The following is a 17,501-nucleotide window of genomic DNA, read 5'->3' as shown; positions in this document are numbered from 1 at the left end:
AATTCTTTACAACAAACAATAAAATGGTAAACTTTTAAGATAAAATTCAAACAGTAAAATAATACGCTCATATTACACTTTCTTTGGTCATTGTTATACATTTGCAATCAAATCTGATCTTTTCTCTTTCAGTGCCAACAAGAAGAACATTTCCACTCTTCACTGGAATATTATTTGATCTTAATACCGTTTTCAGTTCCTGTAATATGGTTTTTTGTTCTCATGGCTTGGCTGGGATTGCAGTTATTTGTGAATAATTGAAACAAAAAAATGCGCACAATTCACATTTCCCCTATCAAATAATCTCATCTGATACGAAACAGAAGCTGCAGCGAGCAGAACAAATAGTACAATCAAAACACAACCTGCGAAACATCATTCGCTTTCATGCTTCATCAACTGTGCTGCATTTTTAGAGTTGTTTTTTTTCTATACGAAAAGTTCACAGCTCAGCAGCTTTTTACCATCACAATTTAGAATATGAACAGACGTTTATTTTTCAGTGGCCATATCTCCAAGTTGAACTGCTTGCACAATAAAAAAAATCACGAGAATATTTACTTGCAACAAAGGCACCGATAAGTTTTTACAGCAACCACCGAATAGAAAGTCCATTTATTTGTTGGACTTAATTTTTGCCTGTCCCAATGTTTGTAAAATGCAAAAGTATTGTTAATGATATTTGAAAAAGAAGAATTGTTTCAAATCGATATGTTAATTTGTTGTGGTATGTTAAACCTGAAGATCACTTTTTGTAGATCGGCAAATGAATGGGCTGAATTGGATTCTTTTTGACATGTGATATCTAGCAGCGAGGTATGCACGAACAGGAAACAACTGACGAAAGCAGTGCCGAGTTGATGTCGAGCAAGCAAGTGTACAACAGGAATAGGGGAGATAAAGAGCAGCATAGTTTTTTCTCAGGCTGAGGAAAAAGCATCTGCTGTTTGTCATCGCCAAAGTGTGGCTGTTTATTTGCATAGTGGGATGTTGGCATTGTGCCAAGTTGCGGTGATCAAACACGCTTGTCAATCATTCGGTCGTTGTCAGTTGTCAGTATCCACACGTTGAACGTGTGGTGCCGGATTTCTGTTGCCGGCCAGCCGCTGTGTTATGTACGTAGCAAGTGATGCTGGTGTTGGTTCGAGCTCATTTCCTTGACAGGTCAGTAACACCGGTAGCTGCTGACGTTGACCTTTCGTCCGAAGTGCATCACCAATCTCGAATTGCATATATCGGTATTGGTTTTGAAAGATGGGTTAATCGTATGCAGGAAAAAGCAAACCAACTCTTTCCAGTCACTTTAACACAATATATGATGTGTTGAAATAAATTTTAATTTTCAGCTTTCATTTGTGTTTTTTAATTAGAAAAAAATATATGTAATTGAATACATTTTTTCTGGCGAACCGACTTCGATTATTGATTAAATTATTTTGATCACAGGTAAACAACTTTGATATCATTTTTTACTGATCTGCAATCAATTGGTTAGTTAAGTAAAATTAAGGGGATTATATATATGGTAAATATCGAAATTCACGAAGATTAATTTTTTTACAAAACAAAAAATGGAAAAATTGAATTAGAAAAGTTGGAATTTTTTTCACTTTTGCCACCATAGCTGTGAAGTTGTTCAGGGCGATATGAAAGTTGATTGGAAAAGTTTCTTTCGAAGATGCGAATGGCAGTTAGCTGTACGTTCGTTGTTGTCGTTTTGTTTTCATTCTCACAATTAATTACCAGATTAATTGTATCGGTGAAAAATAACAAAACTTTTCACATTTAAATAGCGCAAATCTGGAAGAAAATATTTCACTTGAATAATTATAATAGAAAGCAATCATTGTTCGCAACAAAAATGCAAATTATTTTTTCTTTTTTAAATTTAATTTCGGTATTGTTTAAAAAAATTTATAATTATTTCAAAAATAGTGCATTTTATTATGAAAAAATTTCATACAATGCAGTAAATCAGTGTAATTTAAATTTATTTTCATATTTGAGTAATTTTCCTTTTGCTGAATCGACAATGTGACAAAGCGGAAAATTTGCCCTGAATGAAATGCAAAATTTGATTTTCAATTTCATTTGATGCTCTTTTGTTTTTTTCTGTTTAAATTTGAAAATCAATTTATTGTTCAGTTTATTCAAATTTTAAAAATATCACAAATTTCGAGAAGTAGACGATTTAAAAAAGTGCATAATAACTTTCTAATAATTTTGTTTAATTCTTTTTGCTTTTTTGCTGATGTAACAGATGAAAATTTTAAATAAAACTTAAAAATTCTTCCACGATATTTTGATTTAAAAGAAAAATCCGTTTTTCACTTTTCTACTTCATCATCTCGATTATTTTTTATTCCTTGTAATGAAAAAAAAAGAAAAAAATTGCCTTTGATTGCAGAGGTATTTTTCTGCATAAATGACGCCCGTAAAGCAATCTTTTTGAAGCAAAAAAAGATTTGATTTTTTATTTTTCACTGATATTTTTTAATAGATGATTTTGTTTATTGTGTTTCTTCTTTTTTTCATAGTCATATCAAAAGTATGAAAACAATAATAATAATAACTGATGATCAAAATTTGAATAATAATCATCAACTGAATATTTGAAATGTTCGCTCGTTTTACTGTGACACTTTGTAAAATTAAAAAAAAATTTTTTTTCAACAATACAGTACACATCACAATATGCGTAAAGGTAGATAGATATTTTGAAGGTTTGACATTTGGTTTGTCAAGCACGTGAAATGCACACAACAAGCGCACAATATTTTCATTGCAGTTATAGTAGTAACAGTAGTAGGAGTATAGTATGTAGTGCTCCAATTGGAAACTCCCAATTTACCATTGATTGAAATATTCCAGTTGTTTATTCGATTCATATGTGTTCTATGGCTCATTTTGATATGTCACATTTCTGATCAAAAACTAGCTATCTGCCTTTTATTTGCAAATTATTATTCATTTTTTAAATAATGCATTTGAATTTGAATTTAAAAAGCAAAAGAAGAATTACCATGATAAACAGTTTCTTCGCGTGTTATATGTGAAACTTTCAAAAATGCACTGAATAAATTGAATTGTTCAATTTTTTTGCTCATCAAATTATGTAATCCGCTGTTATAGTATTCTTTGTTTGTTCTTTTTTTAAAGATTAAAAAGTCAATGTCAACAACCAGTGTGACGAATATTATTCATAGTCATATTCATTTTCATGTGCACGTCAAAATTTAATCTGGACTAGTTTTAATATTTATCAGAAACTTCTTCCGCTTCATGTAATAGAGCTGTCATATTTGGCTTGATGCACATATAAATATAAATACAAATATAGTGTACATTAATTGGTAATGGAAAGTCTATGCTCATTCATCTGCAAAAACCTAACATTCTTATGATCTCTAATACAATGAGAAGAAAGTATGTTATTTATTTATTAATATTTTTGTACTATTCACTTCGAAATTGAAACTGACATAAAAATAAAAATGCTTATTATTTAGTTTATTGATTTTTATTAACACTGAAATCGAAATGTAGAATTGAAATTAAAGAATGCTTTTAATTTCTTAATTTAGAAGTACTTCCTTTACAAATTACCATTTCCGTTTGTTTGCGTTGAAAGTACATTCTTTATTCAACAATCTGCTCTTGAATGCATGCAAATTTTTAATGCACTTCGAATTGCTTGAAAAATTTTGAATTGAACATTTTAAAATTGATCAATATCTTCTGACGCTCAAGTGATTTATTCATTCGTGTGTTGCAGATAAATGCTGTCTGGAATCTATTTTAAAATAGGAATTCTTTGGTTGAAAGTAAATTAATAATTTTATGCCATTACTAATCTCACAGATTATTTTTCACACAATTCGCAGTTTAAAAATAACAATTATTGAATACTTTTATGCAAATGATCAGCATCAAAGAAACTGAATAACACTTCAATTAATTAATTCATTCATTCATTCATCAACCACAATTTTCATAGAAAAAATATTCCATTTTACACTTGTAAATGAATGTCTAATTAAAATATGTTCCTTCTTTTAAAGCCAGGATGCCAAATAATTTAACAGTTTAAAATGCCATACATTTCACAAAATTTAAGTTAAAAATTATAAAATAAAAAAAGTCTAAAGTGAAAAAAGCTATTATTATTCTTTGACATTTTACTGTTTCAATGACATATAAAAATTGCACTGTCAAAATGAAAGTAAGAAAATAATACCAAATCAAAACAAAACAATAAGCAGAAAATCTTTTTCAAATATTGTTCATAAATATAATCCATTCTTCAATTTCAACAACAGCCAATTGAACGCATCAGATTAGCATGCAATGCAGAGGTAAGTATGTGATGAAATGGAATGCGCTTTAGCCTACAGTAGTATTTTTCATTGACAGCATGTCATATCAGTGTCTATCTGTCTATCATTTTTGAGCATCATATTGAAAAATGCATCATCATCATTCATTCAATCACTAGCTAAATAGGAATTATATACTGATTACTAATCATAAACAGATAAATAAATGAAAACCAACTTTAATAACCTTTTACTACAACTTTATTTTACTTATTATAATTATTTTTTATTTTATTTTTTGCTTCTCATTTATATTTTATACTTTTTTAATTTGATACATATATAATTTACTTATTTATTATTCTCATTATAAATTAATGCATGTTCAGCTTTCCAACAAAACCTTTTCATAATATTCTATTTTTATTTTTTTGTAAATTAATTAAAATTGAAATATTCTCTTATTCCTTTCTTCTCCAATAATTTCAACATAATAATAATGATAATAATAGCAGATGTTGCACTTTCATTTTAAACTTTTCATTTTTCTTTTACAAATATGTTATGAATTTTAAATGAAAAATCATGTAACAAATGAAAAAAGAAATCATCAGCGTGCACAGCGCTAATTGTTGCTTTACATATGAATCGATTAATTCAAAAAAAAACTAAAATTAATAACAAACAAACAAACAATTTAACAAAATATTAAATTATTATTAGTATGCATATTTATTTTCTTTCTTCGCGTGAGGTAAATAAAACCTGAGGTGAAATAAGAAGACGAAAATGCCTATTTTCTAGAGTAGGCGTGGCCAAAGATAAAATGGCGTTCGGTTCTACCTTTTTCCATGAAGTGCTCATCACCGACGGCTGTTCGTCAACTGCATAGTTCAGCTTCGTTGCAATTTTGAACCAGCAGAATTTTTCTCGTCACCTCAAACCACACTGCCAAGCATTTTCATTTTAGCATTATTGATTGCGCTTGGCTACTTGATGGATCTCAAGCTTATCATATTTTACAGCTTAATATTTCAATTCTACGTTCAATCATTAGAATGGGATTATGATGGAATTCACACAGGTTAGCTGAAGAAAAAAACAACACAATAAGCAATAATAATAAACAATGCAAAATTATGATTATGATTATTATCATTATTATTATTATTATTATTAATTGTTGCCAATTTTTCAATTTTCAATGATACATTTTAGGACCGGCAAATTGGAGTCGTATTGCTTCACCACTTTGCGCTGGTAAACAGCAATCACCAATTCAAATATGGCCAAATGATATGAAAATTGCACTCGTTCCAAGAGATTTGACGCCATTCGATTTTCATAATTTAGATAATTTGATCACTGATGCTGTAATTGAAAACAACGGACATTCGGGTAAGTTAATTAATTTTCTATAATCATTGCTATCACTAAGATTTATTTCAAAGAAAAAGTATTATTCATCAATTTGGCTTTTGTTGTTGTTGTGCCTCTTTTGGTGGCAGTTCAATTTTCTACACATAAATCATAACATATTGGCTAAATTGTTTGAAATTAATAATGATGATGATCGATTAATAAATTGAAAACAATTTTTTGAATGCTCACATCATGAATAAAATGTATGTATGGATTTGTATAAATTTTACAATTAACAATTGAATAAGTTTATGTTTTATGATAAGTTTGCCTTTTATTTTCATTATGAAAGTGTATGCAGCGATAAAATGCCAAAACAGATGAAGTGAATATTTGCTTTCTTCATTTCGTGCAGAAACCGATGTTTGCATTTGTGCACTCTACTTATAGTTCAAGTAAGTATACCTGCAAAATTCAACATTACCGTAAAAGGAGGACCGCTTGAATACGAGTACCAATTAAGACAATTTCATTTTCACTGGGCTGCTGTCAATGACTTGGGTTCTGAGCATACAATCGGCAGTTCACATTATCCACTTGAAGTAAGCTCTTCAAAGAGATATTCTCGTTCAATATTTCTATTAATAATAATAATTTTATTATTGTTATTCAGGCTCATTTTGTACACACATGTGAAGTGCCTATCAACGGTTCCAGTTCATTTGCATCACGCATTGCTGTGTTGGCTGTGTTTTTTGAATTAGTATCTGATCCTTCTGTTCCTCAAACCACTCCGCTCAGTTCGTTGGCTTCTTATATAAAGCAATGCACTTTTAAAAGTAAAATTAATTTAAAAAAAACACTGAAAAATTATCTTATAAATAAATTTTAGATGATCGCCATATTTTGAAAGAAGATTTTGAAATTCAAAACTTTTATCCAGCTGATCCCAATTCATACATGTTTTACAAGGGCTCTTTAACTACACCGCCTTGTACAGAAGACGTCAGCTGGGTGCTTTTTACGCATCCAATGCCAGTAACTATTGACGAGGTATTATTTGAGCTGCTTATTTGAAAAAATTTAAATTTTCTGAACAATGAATGAATGATATTATTTTGTGGTAAGCTTTTTAAATCTTCACGACTAGTGATTAATGTGCAAATTTTTACTTGTAATGGTAGGCGATGTTGCTTTTAATTTGTTGTAATATTAATAATATTTGAAATTGTTTAGTTAAATTCATTTCGAGAGTTGCATGCTAATCGAAGACGTGAAGGTGAAAAATGGTTGCAACGAAATTTTCGTCCAACTCAACCACTTTACGGACGTCAGGTGCTTTTTGTTCAACAAGATTTACATTCATATAAAAAAAGCAACGACGCCACAACATGTGATAAACGTTTTCTAAATATATCTATTATTTTTGCATTATTGGCAACTTATTTCAACTTCTGAAAGCAAACCGCTTTTTCTTTCTCTTTCTCTGCATATGTATACTTCTTCTTGAATGAAATGTTTATGACGCTTTTTATTTACTTTGCATGTATTACACTTACAAAAATTGTTTTCAATAAAAAATTAGCAAATAAAAGAATATATTTGATCAAAATTAATGAATTAATTTTATTAAATCATTTTTCTTCAATTTTCCTCTTAATATTAGATGATTGTTTTTTGAAAGTTTCATTTTTTCAAAAAATCAAATTTTCAGTACTCAATTTTAATCAAGATTCATTTCAAAAAATATTGTCGTCTCATTTTTAAGCAAAAAATAAATACCCGCATTCGATGAATGAAAAAAGCACATTCTGAATAAATATCAAATGAGCTCACTGTTCGTTGTTTTCCATTTCAAGAGAATCTGTGAAAGTTCATTTAAAAAATCTACTCGATTCGACATAATTATTATTGATCATTTAGATCCTTCCGATTCCACGCTTTTCCCAAGTATCTATTAATATCTGAATAAAATAATTTCAAAATTAAACGGTAAGATAATAATAATGATAAAGAACAAAAAAAGAACACATTACAAGCCGTCCATGCCCATGGTGCATACAAATAACGAATGCCTCGTATATCGTCGTCACCTAGTCGAAACATTGGATCGTAAGGTCGGTTGATTGGGAACATTACAGCATTGTAATCTGTGGAATGTTCCAATCCAAGCAAATGACCAATTTCATGCACTGCAGTCTTGGAGTTAAATTAATTACATTAATAATTTAAAATTAAAGTTAAAAATAAAAATAAAATTACCTGAAACAGATTGATTCCGTTGTCCATATGTAGTGTCCAATGTTCTGCAGCATCGAAATGAAGATTGCCATTGGTCGGATAAAATCCATGGGCAACTACGCCGGCTAAATTAATAAATAAATCTCCATAATAATGCTAGGGAATGAATCTTAATGATATTCACTTACCCATTCCGTCAAACGGTAATGAATCATTATGGTCTCCATGAGCAAAAAATATATTAATATGAGCTAGACCAGTTGAATTTTCATTTTCTTTAAATTTCAATGCTTTTTGGCTTGCTTCAGACCACTCGTTAAATGCTCGATGCAGTGTTGTTCTTCAAACATTTTTTATTTAAAATAGAAGTTCAGTTAATTTCAATATACATGAAAAACAGATTTTATTTTATTACCTGACAACAAACCGATCATAATCTGTTAAAAGCTCATATGGATCATCTAGTCTCCAGATTAGTGTTCGTTTCCGCCATTTTGAGTGATGAGGCACTTTAAAAACAGGAAAACAAAAAAAGAAATAAATAAAAATAGTTTCATATTTTAATCCTTCCACTTAAGTTATCTCTTATATATATATGATGATTATATGCAGATGCATATCATATATGCAGATACTTTTCATATAGAAAACTCTGCTTTGCAAATGAACAGATTCTTTGATTGTTACAAATTTTTATGAAAAACACTTCTTTCCTTTAACATTTTCCCCTTAATGTATTCAAAATCCATAACTTTCAATAACATTTAATGCATGCTTATTATATTTTAACAATAAATTAAACAAATAAAGCTTTTCTTTCATGAGAATGTTCTAAATGAAATTTAAATAAAGAAATCATACTTGCTACTTACCAAAACGTTTTGTTCGTCTTGACTTATCGTTCGTATCAGTCACACCACAACGAGGTCTATCCATGAGAACTCTTGTCTGCTTCGTCATTTCACCCGTAACTGGCAATCCAACATCTTCTTGAAATTTTCTACAATTCAAGAAATGTGCAATTCTTAAGAATATTTTCAGCTCTTTCACTCCAAACATCATACTTCAGGCCAGTGATTATCTGGTCAATGTCGTTAATTGTAGGCATTTTATTCAGATATTTGTATTTAAACAAATAATCCTGCAAAAAATTTAACAATCAAGATTCTAAACCAATGCAGCTAATTCTTTTTTCATACAACGTTGTATTTTTGATGCAACTGCTCAGAAGAGATTATTGGGGCACCAAATGCATGTACTACAAATAATATGCAAAAGAACAGCCAAAGCAGTCTCCAATCTTGTTGAAGCATAGTTTAGAAAATTTTTTCAGAAAAAAACTAATAATCACAAAAAATATGACTCTGTTTTTTGCTACACAACATTGGGCTTGACATGGGCATACATTTCTCAGAATATCCGTGAGCCTGAGAACAAATCGGCAGAGATCTGTTAAACCTGTACTAAACTTCCATGCTATCTGACAATAAAATTGGTCATTGGGACATGGCCTTTGGGTGTTTGCAAATAGGATGGGATCTTTATTTAGCACTATTTAACTCTTGCAGAACTAGAAAAATGACATCAGAATCAGGCCAGCTACATACACTATCAACCTAAAATACAGTCACACAAACAAAGTAGGACATCATTTACGCCTCTTAGCTGTGAAAATTGTTAATACAACGGTTAATTGAATTTTTTAAGTAAAATAAGGTAAAAACATTTTGAAGCATCTTTTTTCTTTACATATATACATATATGCAGAAATTTATATGCATTTTTCTCTTTATGAAATGCAACGAATGTATTTTAAAAAATCAAATTGGCCATTCATTGCAAATGAAACTCAAGTATATATTTTTTTCAAAACAGGTTATTTCTTATTCTTCAAAAAATGATTTCTAATTCATTCAAATTTAGTAATGTTTGATGAAATAAAGCTGAAAATAAAAATTATTTTTTTATAAACGAAAAAATTTTAAATACTTTTAAAAAACAGCCCCTTTTCATGTATTTAACAAAAAAATAAGCGAAAATGTTTATTACAATTAAAATTGCTTTGTATGATTGAATTATCACTAAAAACCTGGACAAAAACTAGCAGTTCCGAAAAACAGTGTTTTTAAAATCGGTCAAACATGCACTTAAAAAAAAGATCTAATTTGTTATAAGGTCAATACATTTTTTCAAATGCATTTGAAATCTTACAGTTTCACTTTGATTTAGTTTCATTCTTCTTGTTATATGATCTGAAATCTGATGCTTTAGCAATTTTAGTAAAATATCTGTAATCATGATCATTATCTGTTAATTTACTGTATTTAATCATATACAAAGATTAAGTCATGTAACACAAATAAAATTTCCATTAGTACATCTCTTATTGTACCAATGTTGCAACAGTATATATTACACAAGGTGTATTACAATTAAAATAAACTGCAAATAACATAAAGTGAATATGATTGTAAAATTACAACAACTTTAACAGTTTTGGGCTGGGACAGTCAACTCTAAGGTTGTCAGTCATGATGATCAAGCATAAAGCATTACATTCATCAGCCTAAATCATCTAAAGTGCTTTGCAGCAGAACAGAAATAAACGCCAAATTAACTAATTCACGTTACTCTACATGAAATAAATCATTATTAAATATTTTCAGTTTCCTGCGAACATGACAAACAAACATGCTACGCAATACATTCCATGCATTATATGAACAACTTTGCCTTCAAATTGTTATGCATCCTTCGGTCCTTCACCCGAGATAATCATTGCATCATATTCTTCAAAGTGAGCATGGAATGACTACAAGACATCTTATATCAGAACAAAAAAATGAAAAAACGCCAAAAAACATTTGAAGTATAAACATTCAGCAATATAAACACTATCACAATTTTAAATAACTGAAGACTGTTGCAATGCATCATTGTAAATTCGTTTTCAAGTACTTCATTTCATAAGTCATTATTTCATAATGTCGCAAAATGTCTGGGGAATCTTCTTGTTTTATGTTCATGGAACGGAGATCTCAAATAAATAAAAAAAAACGCTGTTTCCACTTCTTCCATCACCTTATTAACTAACTATCTGATTGTCCAAGATAGGATTTGTTGTGCTTTTCTTTTAAAGTTGGTTCTTTTAGTTGATAAGTCAAATTTTATACACTCAGTAATCTCCACCAGAATGTTGTGCCTGATTAATGTTTTCAAATTAACGCCTTGCAACCTTTCGTCCAGATCAAAACGTTAATGGCAACAAATGCATGGGCAACAAAACATTTACATTTGAGCCATAACAAACGTTTCTTTGTTCTATCCGCATATTTTAACCTGCATCCTCTTCATCCATATAGATACAAAAGCATCATTATTGCTGTTGTATGTTGTTATGGGTATTTTGGTTTATCAGCAAAATAACTTTTCGATTTGCAACACAAACAATTACATGGACAAAGCTACCATTTCAACTAGGCAACATGATCAGCTTCATTCTGACGCGTAATCTGCATTGTTGAAAATCAATTATTTGATTTTCAAGTTCTTTTCCACCGTATCAACTTCGGTGGAAGTTTTAAACAAAGTCTTACGAGGTGAACCGGTGTTTGCTCTAATACAATAACCAAACAATATAGAGAAATTGAGATTTTATTCAAAGGATAACAAGAGGTAGAATCCTGACAACGTGGACCCACAAACAATTCGAGTAACGATCTCTTCACAACGCGCTCTGTCGTCTACCGGCTCCTTTGTATAGAGCAGTGGTTCTCAACTCCTGTGAACGCACGCCCCCCCCCTCTTAATGAAAGTTGTGCAGTTCATACCCCCCCCCCTTAAAAAAAGTATTGCTGTATGTATTCTGTGTACGAAAAGCAAATTTTTGCTCCATGGTTGCATCAAGCCAACCTAGTTTCCACAGTAAAACATTCCTGAATGATTCACAATAAAATTTTAATGAGAATACTGACAATGCTATTTGTGACGATGTTGTGTATTCTTGGGGCAGTGGGTGATGAGGTACATTGTAACTGCGTATGAAGTGCCATAAGTGCTGAGAATCTCGTTTCACAAAGGTACGTTGATGTGAATGGAACCAATATACGGAACTAGAAAAAGAAGTTGGCAAAAATTTAGTCTGAAGTAGACCAAACTGAATTTCTAACACCTATGCAGGACTAAAAATTCTAACTTCTCACGCTCCCCCCTGGAACCTTCCCACGTCCCCTTAGGGGGGCGCGCCCCCCTGGTTGAGAACCACTGGTATAGAGTCAGGGGGGAGTCGGCCACGCAAACATCATGATCATAATTCAACTCCCACTGTTTTTTGTCAAGCATGTGACGGGCAAATGCCACTTCAACACGGCCCAAAATCTCGGTGTCCCGGACGCCTGCTTCTCCACCGCTGTCAGTCTTGATGGACAGAAGCAGGGGTCATGTGCCATACAGCATACGGTCGAGCCGTGCCGTGTTGCATAAGCTGCCAGACAGACCATCTGGATCAGGCTTCGCATTGTTTCTTCGACCCACATCTGAGGGTATCACATAAGCACACCTGCACATCAGGGAGTTAACAAAGAAGCAGAATTTTTAACATGCATGTTGTGAATTTCAAACAGATCTGATCTTCAAGTTCTTGCGATACAGAAATCGGCGGAAAATTCAAATTGAACGTCGCTGGTCTTCTTCAATGAATGCTCTTCGCACAATAAGCAAACAACGCATTATATATGGGATTTTATTTAACGAATGAAAGCGATCAAATCAACAACGATAAGGACAAATAAACAGCTCAAATAGCAACTTCACAGCGCTCTCTCTTTTCATCGGGTCGAGTACTGATTTCCCCTCTGACTCCGTCTACGTTCAACTGTTGGGTTTGACTGACGAAAGTGAGGATATCGTCATGCTTATTGCATCATTTCATGTTCTCTCAACATGCCAACACGGTGGACAGCTGGCAGAACAAGTGAGCGGGTTTGGATGTAGGATAACGTTCTGGACTGATGCAACTGCGCTACAAGCCCATGCGCTTGATGCTCCAGGGATGGCTGCAGCGCTTAATTTTTAATACTGCAAATCTGATCCAAATATAAATAGAAATATAAGGCAATCATGAACTTAATTTTGAATTTTATTTTTAAAAAAATCATAAAATAAAATTTACAGTGAAAGTAATATTTCAAATTTAACATCACATCGTTAGTGCTTTAAACAGTATAACTCCTGAAAACTTTCCTACTGTATCAAAAGCTCTAATTATGTTAAAAAATTTTCTAGCGATAGTAATTATATACATATAAATAAATTTATATTTAAGTATAAATTATGAATAATTAATTAAAAATTTTTTAATATTGAATAAAAAATTGTTCAATTCATTAGTATTTTGAATATCATCTTTAGAGTATGGCGCAATAATCTAAGGAAACACGAACACGGATACTGATATTATATTTATCAATAGAAAAATTGATTACAACTGTATTAACAATCATATTTTTATTTCATACGACATGAATGTCACAGCAAAAATGAAATTGTAACGGCGAAAAGCAGTTGCTAAGAAACATTCTTCGAAAGTTTTTAGCAAATTAATTAAAAATATTCAAATTCTCAAATGTAAAATTAATTTTCGATTCATTAAATTAAAAATACAATTACATACATAAATGTAAAATGTCTCAGATATTTTGAGTAGAACAGTTAACAGAAGCAGAGTTGTTTCTTAAACGCTTTTAATTCTCAATTAATTGTCATTGCTAATAAAAGATCCTAGTAAATCTTTACTTTCATTTCCATCTGCTTATCCGTAAATTTTACATGAATTATAAGATGAAAATCTTCAAAACTGTTTGAAAGAAACTATCCATTGAAATACGAAAAACGTTAAATCTAAATATTGTTTGAAAATAGTTATTTTCTTTACTTGCTTTAAATTTATCACATAATGAGCTTTTTATGTTATTTAACGTAATGGTGAAGAAAATAGTAAAAAGAGTTTTAAAATGTCTGCTCAAAATTAGCGTCATATCCATTTCATGAATTACGTTTTGTGAAGTTTAAAAAACTGCTGCATATTTCAAATGTACAATAATAACAGTAAGATGTTGTTGCTATTATTTTTAAAGTAGAGTAATAAATCAAAATTATTTAAAAAATTTATTCAGATGCAAATTAAAATAAAACTTTGAAGGAATACAATTTTTGTAAATTGTTCAATACTTTATAAATATAATTTTAAAAAATAATCAATGGAAAATTTAGTTTAAAAATTGTTTAAATTTGTTGAAAAAATAATACTTAAATTTTTAAAGGTTACTGTGACCTATATAGTCGATGCACAAATTTAACAGCAATAAATTGATTGTCATTAAAATTCGATCGTAAAAAGTGAGTTGATTGTAAAATTTTCAATCCACCACTACGGCTTCTTTTTATTGCCGTTTTGCAAATCATTCTGCTAATCTTGCTGTTTTGTTTGTCTGCAATTTTCTTTTGTTTTCTTTGTCAATGAAAATGTGTGTAAGCAACAAAACGTTGCGTAAAACATTTTTTAAACTTATTTTTTACTTTTAAAATGTTTCACCTGCTATAATTTTATTAAAAATCACAGGACTAGGTTTTAACATTTTTTTTCATGTTGTTTATTTTACTTATTTTGAATGCCCTTTGATTATGTGATAATAGAGTTTTTGTTAGAGATATTTTGTTTTGTATGATTAACAAAAAAAATTATATGAAATTTTATTATCCTAGAAGCCTAATTGTTTATGCTATATTTCGTGATATTTTTTTCATACTGAAGTTGGTTTTTAATTGAATGTTATTTTGCTTTCAAGTACTGACAATAGCCTTTTTATTTTTTGTAGGTCGATTATTTTGTATGTTTTTTTCCTTCACTTCCAGTAAACAGTCAATAAGTGAGTATTATTTTTTTGAAAGCAAAAGGAAATTAAAGTGCATGCGTTACGTTGAAATTTTTTTCAGCGGTGCATTTAAGTATTATCATAGTTGTTACTAAATGCAGTTGAGATTTCAGTGTTTTTTTAATGAGTTTGAGTTTTTTCAATTTAATATGTACTGTTATTATTTTCTTTGTTGACTGCTATAAGCAAATGGAAATGTGTGAATATAGTTTGAGTTGAGGATGTTTGTTTCATTTTGACAATGTTAAGTGTTAAGCGATTGTATGATATCTTCTCTATTGTATATGCTTTATTTAGAGAGAAAATATTTTTTTTCAATTAAAAAAATTTTGAATTCTAAAACAAGAATTGTTTTGAAATGAAACGGTATGTTTAAATTTGTCTTCTTATCAGTTGTCCAGTTACTGTTGTACAATGGAACATTTGCCAAGTGACTCAGCGACGCCGCAGTTGGTCAAAGATTTGCTTCCAAGTGTTGACCCTTCGGTTACTAGTAGCAGCAGTTTTGAATATGTTGAACAGTCGATTGACAACAGTCAGAGCAAAATTTTTGTTGGCAACAGTGAATTATTCGACGACGCCGATGGATCCGCTGTAATCGAAACTAGCGCCGTTGATACTTATAATTCAACAATAACTGACGTAATGTATGAATCAGCTGTGGAAGGGAACGACAGTACTGCAACATTGTCGATGGATGAAAAAAATTTCATGAAAACTGCACATTCTGAAACAGAATTGTGCATTACTCCAACTGAACGGTCGGCAATTGATGACGTCATAGTATCAGAAGCAAACAAAGTGGACTGTGTAAAAGATGCGGATAGTAAAATTGGCCAAGTGGAATGTGAAATTACTGAAAAAGATGACAAGAGAGAATCGAAAGACGAAAATGACCACGGTGATCAGAATTTGACGAATAATAATGACGGTGATGGAGATGTTGCAAAAGTCGGCAGTGATGTTGTTCAGCAAGAGAATGGTGGGGTTGATTTAAAGAAAAAGCCAATCGAACCTGCTGTTTCTTCTCTCAAATCAGGCGATGCTGGCGAAGAGACGGATGAAGTGCTTGAATATGAGCCAGTGATGGTCACGCAGACGTTGTCCAACGACGCTGCTGTTGTGGACGTTGTTGAGCCAAAATTGCAAGAGAACGTCTCTTCTGTCGATGTGGAATCAAATGTAAAAAATAATACAGATGAACAACGAATCGAAATTGACAATCATTTGGAAAAAGATGGAGGTGTTTCGTTTGAAAATGCGGCCACGAATGTTGAAAAGTTAACAACGGATATTGAAATTAAAGATGCTTCTTCTATTGAAGATGAAGATAAAGATGCCAATGAAAAAGAATTGAATGATACTGTCATCGAAGTATCAAAAACTGAATCTGTCGAACAAATGAATTTGGAACCTGACAGTACAATGGAAGTGGAGGATGCAGATCAGTCGCAGTTGAATCAAGTGAAAAATGATGAATCAATTAATGACAATGCTAAAGATACAACGTCTGCTGCAGTTGAGAAAGACGAAGAACTTGTTGGCCCAGGTGAATGGCTTTTATTTTTTAACCATGTAAATTTTTGTATGTACACTGATTTTTAAATATCAATTTATGTTTGATAGTAGTTAAACGTGGTAGACGAAGGAAATCACAGGCACAATCTGCAGAAAAAACCAGCGAGCCTGTTGAACAACAGATGACAACTCGCAGTAAGAGCAAAGCTGCCGCGTTGGCCAGTGCTGTTGTTGTTAATGCAGATGAAAAGAAAAGCGACACTGCTGCTAACAAAGCAACTGTCGAAAGTAGTAATTCTACTGGTTGCTTGATTTCGAAATATTCATCTTAATTTTCAAGGTGAAATGGAAGTCGAATCGAAAACTGCTACTGTAAACCGTACTGGTGTTGGTAGACCGTCAACTTCGAAAAGAGGACGAAGTAGAATGAAATTTGCATTATTCTTATATTTGTCCAGTATGTTGTTTTCTGATTTGACAAACTTTGACAGAACCGCGTCAAAAGGATACCACAGATACTACCGCTGCTGATAAGGCTGTTGTAAAGAGTACCAAATCCAAGGAAAAGAAGCCGGTAACGAAATCTGTCAAACGTAAAGCTACTAAATCCAGCAGCAGTTAAATGAACTTGAACAATTTTGTACAAATGAAAATGAAGCAAAGTGAAATCACGCTTTTTTCTTCTCTTATTATCAACAAGTTTATCATATGACGTTTAGCTTATTTATTATTTATTCCATATTGCGTAGAAGAAGTTTTTTCCTTCTTATTTCTGTTATCTACAGTTTTAAAGAACTACTACATTTGCGTGAGATGTAGTCTGGGTGAAATTTTGATTACGTTGTTTTGTAATTTTATTTTCCACTTGTCGAAAGTTATTTCAGTTAATCACGTTGCATTATGATTAAAATTGTTCACCTTGGTTTATTGAAAGAAAGATAAATATCGTTACTATTAGTGAGATTATTTTGCGCCAACCATCACAATTTTCACATTAAATGTCACCACTTAAATTTGGCCCCAAGTTTTCTTTGTCGATTACTGTGTTCACGTGTGAAAAACAATATGAAATTCAAATTTAAATTGGCATGATTCATCATGTTGTATGATAATTTATTAATCATTTCAATTA

The 17,501-nt window shown here is 31.1% G+C and overlaps 5 protein-coding genes across 5 annotated transcripts; 4 read left to right on the top strand and 1 right to left on the bottom strand.

Moving 5' to 3' along the window:
• Positions 1 to 1,129: 1,129 nt before the first annotated feature.
• Tsp_05115 (hypothetical protein) lies at positions 1,130 to 3,698 on the top strand. The gene is made up of 5 exons (XM_003369658.1): positions 1,130 to 1,258; positions 1,590 to 1,701; positions 2,682 to 2,704; positions 3,160 to 3,228; positions 3,585 to 3,698. Exons 1-5 carry the CDS (start codon positions 1,130 to 1,132, stop codon positions 3,696 to 3,698), a joined length of 447 nt encoding a protein of 148 aa, XP_003369706.1.
• A 1,614-nt stretch (positions 3,699 to 5,312) lies between these two features.
• On the top strand, positions 5,313 to 7,445 carry Tsp_05114 (carbonic anhydrase 1). Its single transcript, XM_003369657.1, has 7 exons — positions 5,313 to 5,400; positions 5,535 to 5,714; positions 6,129 to 6,280; positions 6,352 to 6,517; positions 6,571 to 6,731; positions 6,915 to 7,080; positions 7,393 to 7,445. Exons 1-7 carry the CDS (start codon positions 5,313 to 5,315, stop codon positions 7,443 to 7,445), a joined length of 966 nt encoding a protein of 321 aa, XP_003369705.1.
• A 152-nt stretch (positions 7,446 to 7,597) lies between these two features.
• Positions 7,598 to 9,232, bottom strand: Tsp_05113 (matrix metalloproteinase-20). The gene is made up of 8 exons (XM_003369656.1): positions 9,119 to 9,232; positions 8,984 to 9,060; positions 8,792 to 8,919; positions 8,335 to 8,428; positions 8,108 to 8,259; positions 7,941 to 8,044; positions 7,710 to 7,877; positions 7,598 to 7,642 (listed from the first exon to the last, which is right to left on the bottom strand). The coding sequence occupies exons 1-8, from the start codon at positions 9,230 to 9,232 to the stop codon at positions 7,598 to 7,600; spliced, it is 882 nt and encodes a 293-aa protein (XP_003369704.1).
• A 462-nt stretch (positions 9,233 to 9,694) lies between these two features.
• On the top strand, positions 9,695 to 12,993 carry Tsp_05112 (conserved hypothetical protein). The gene is made up of 4 exons (XM_003369655.1): positions 9,695 to 9,794; positions 10,586 to 10,716; positions 11,166 to 11,328; positions 12,734 to 12,993. Exons 1-4 carry the CDS (start codon positions 9,695 to 9,697, stop codon positions 12,991 to 12,993), a joined length of 654 nt encoding a protein of 217 aa, XP_003369703.1.
• A 2,216-nt stretch (positions 12,994 to 15,209) lies between these two features.
• Tsp_05111 (hypothetical protein) lies at positions 15,210 to 16,991 on the top strand. Its single transcript, XM_003369654.1, has 5 exons — positions 15,210 to 15,217; positions 15,253 to 16,400; positions 16,523 to 16,660; positions 16,710 to 16,826; positions 16,861 to 16,991. Exons 1-5 carry the CDS (start codon positions 15,210 to 15,212, stop codon positions 16,989 to 16,991), a joined length of 1,542 nt encoding a protein of 513 aa, XP_003369702.1.
• Positions 16,992 to 17,501: the final 510 nt, after the last annotated feature.

This window comes from Trichinella spiralis (genome assembly GCF_000181795.1).
Source record: "Trichinella spiralis strain ISS 195 chromosome Unknown Scfld1557, whole genome shotgun sequence".
Classification (NCBI taxonomy): Eukaryota; Metazoa; Nematoda; class Enoplea; order Trichinellida; family Trichinellidae; genus Trichinella; species Trichinella spiralis.
This window is presented reverse-complemented; position numbering and strand designations above follow the sequence as displayed.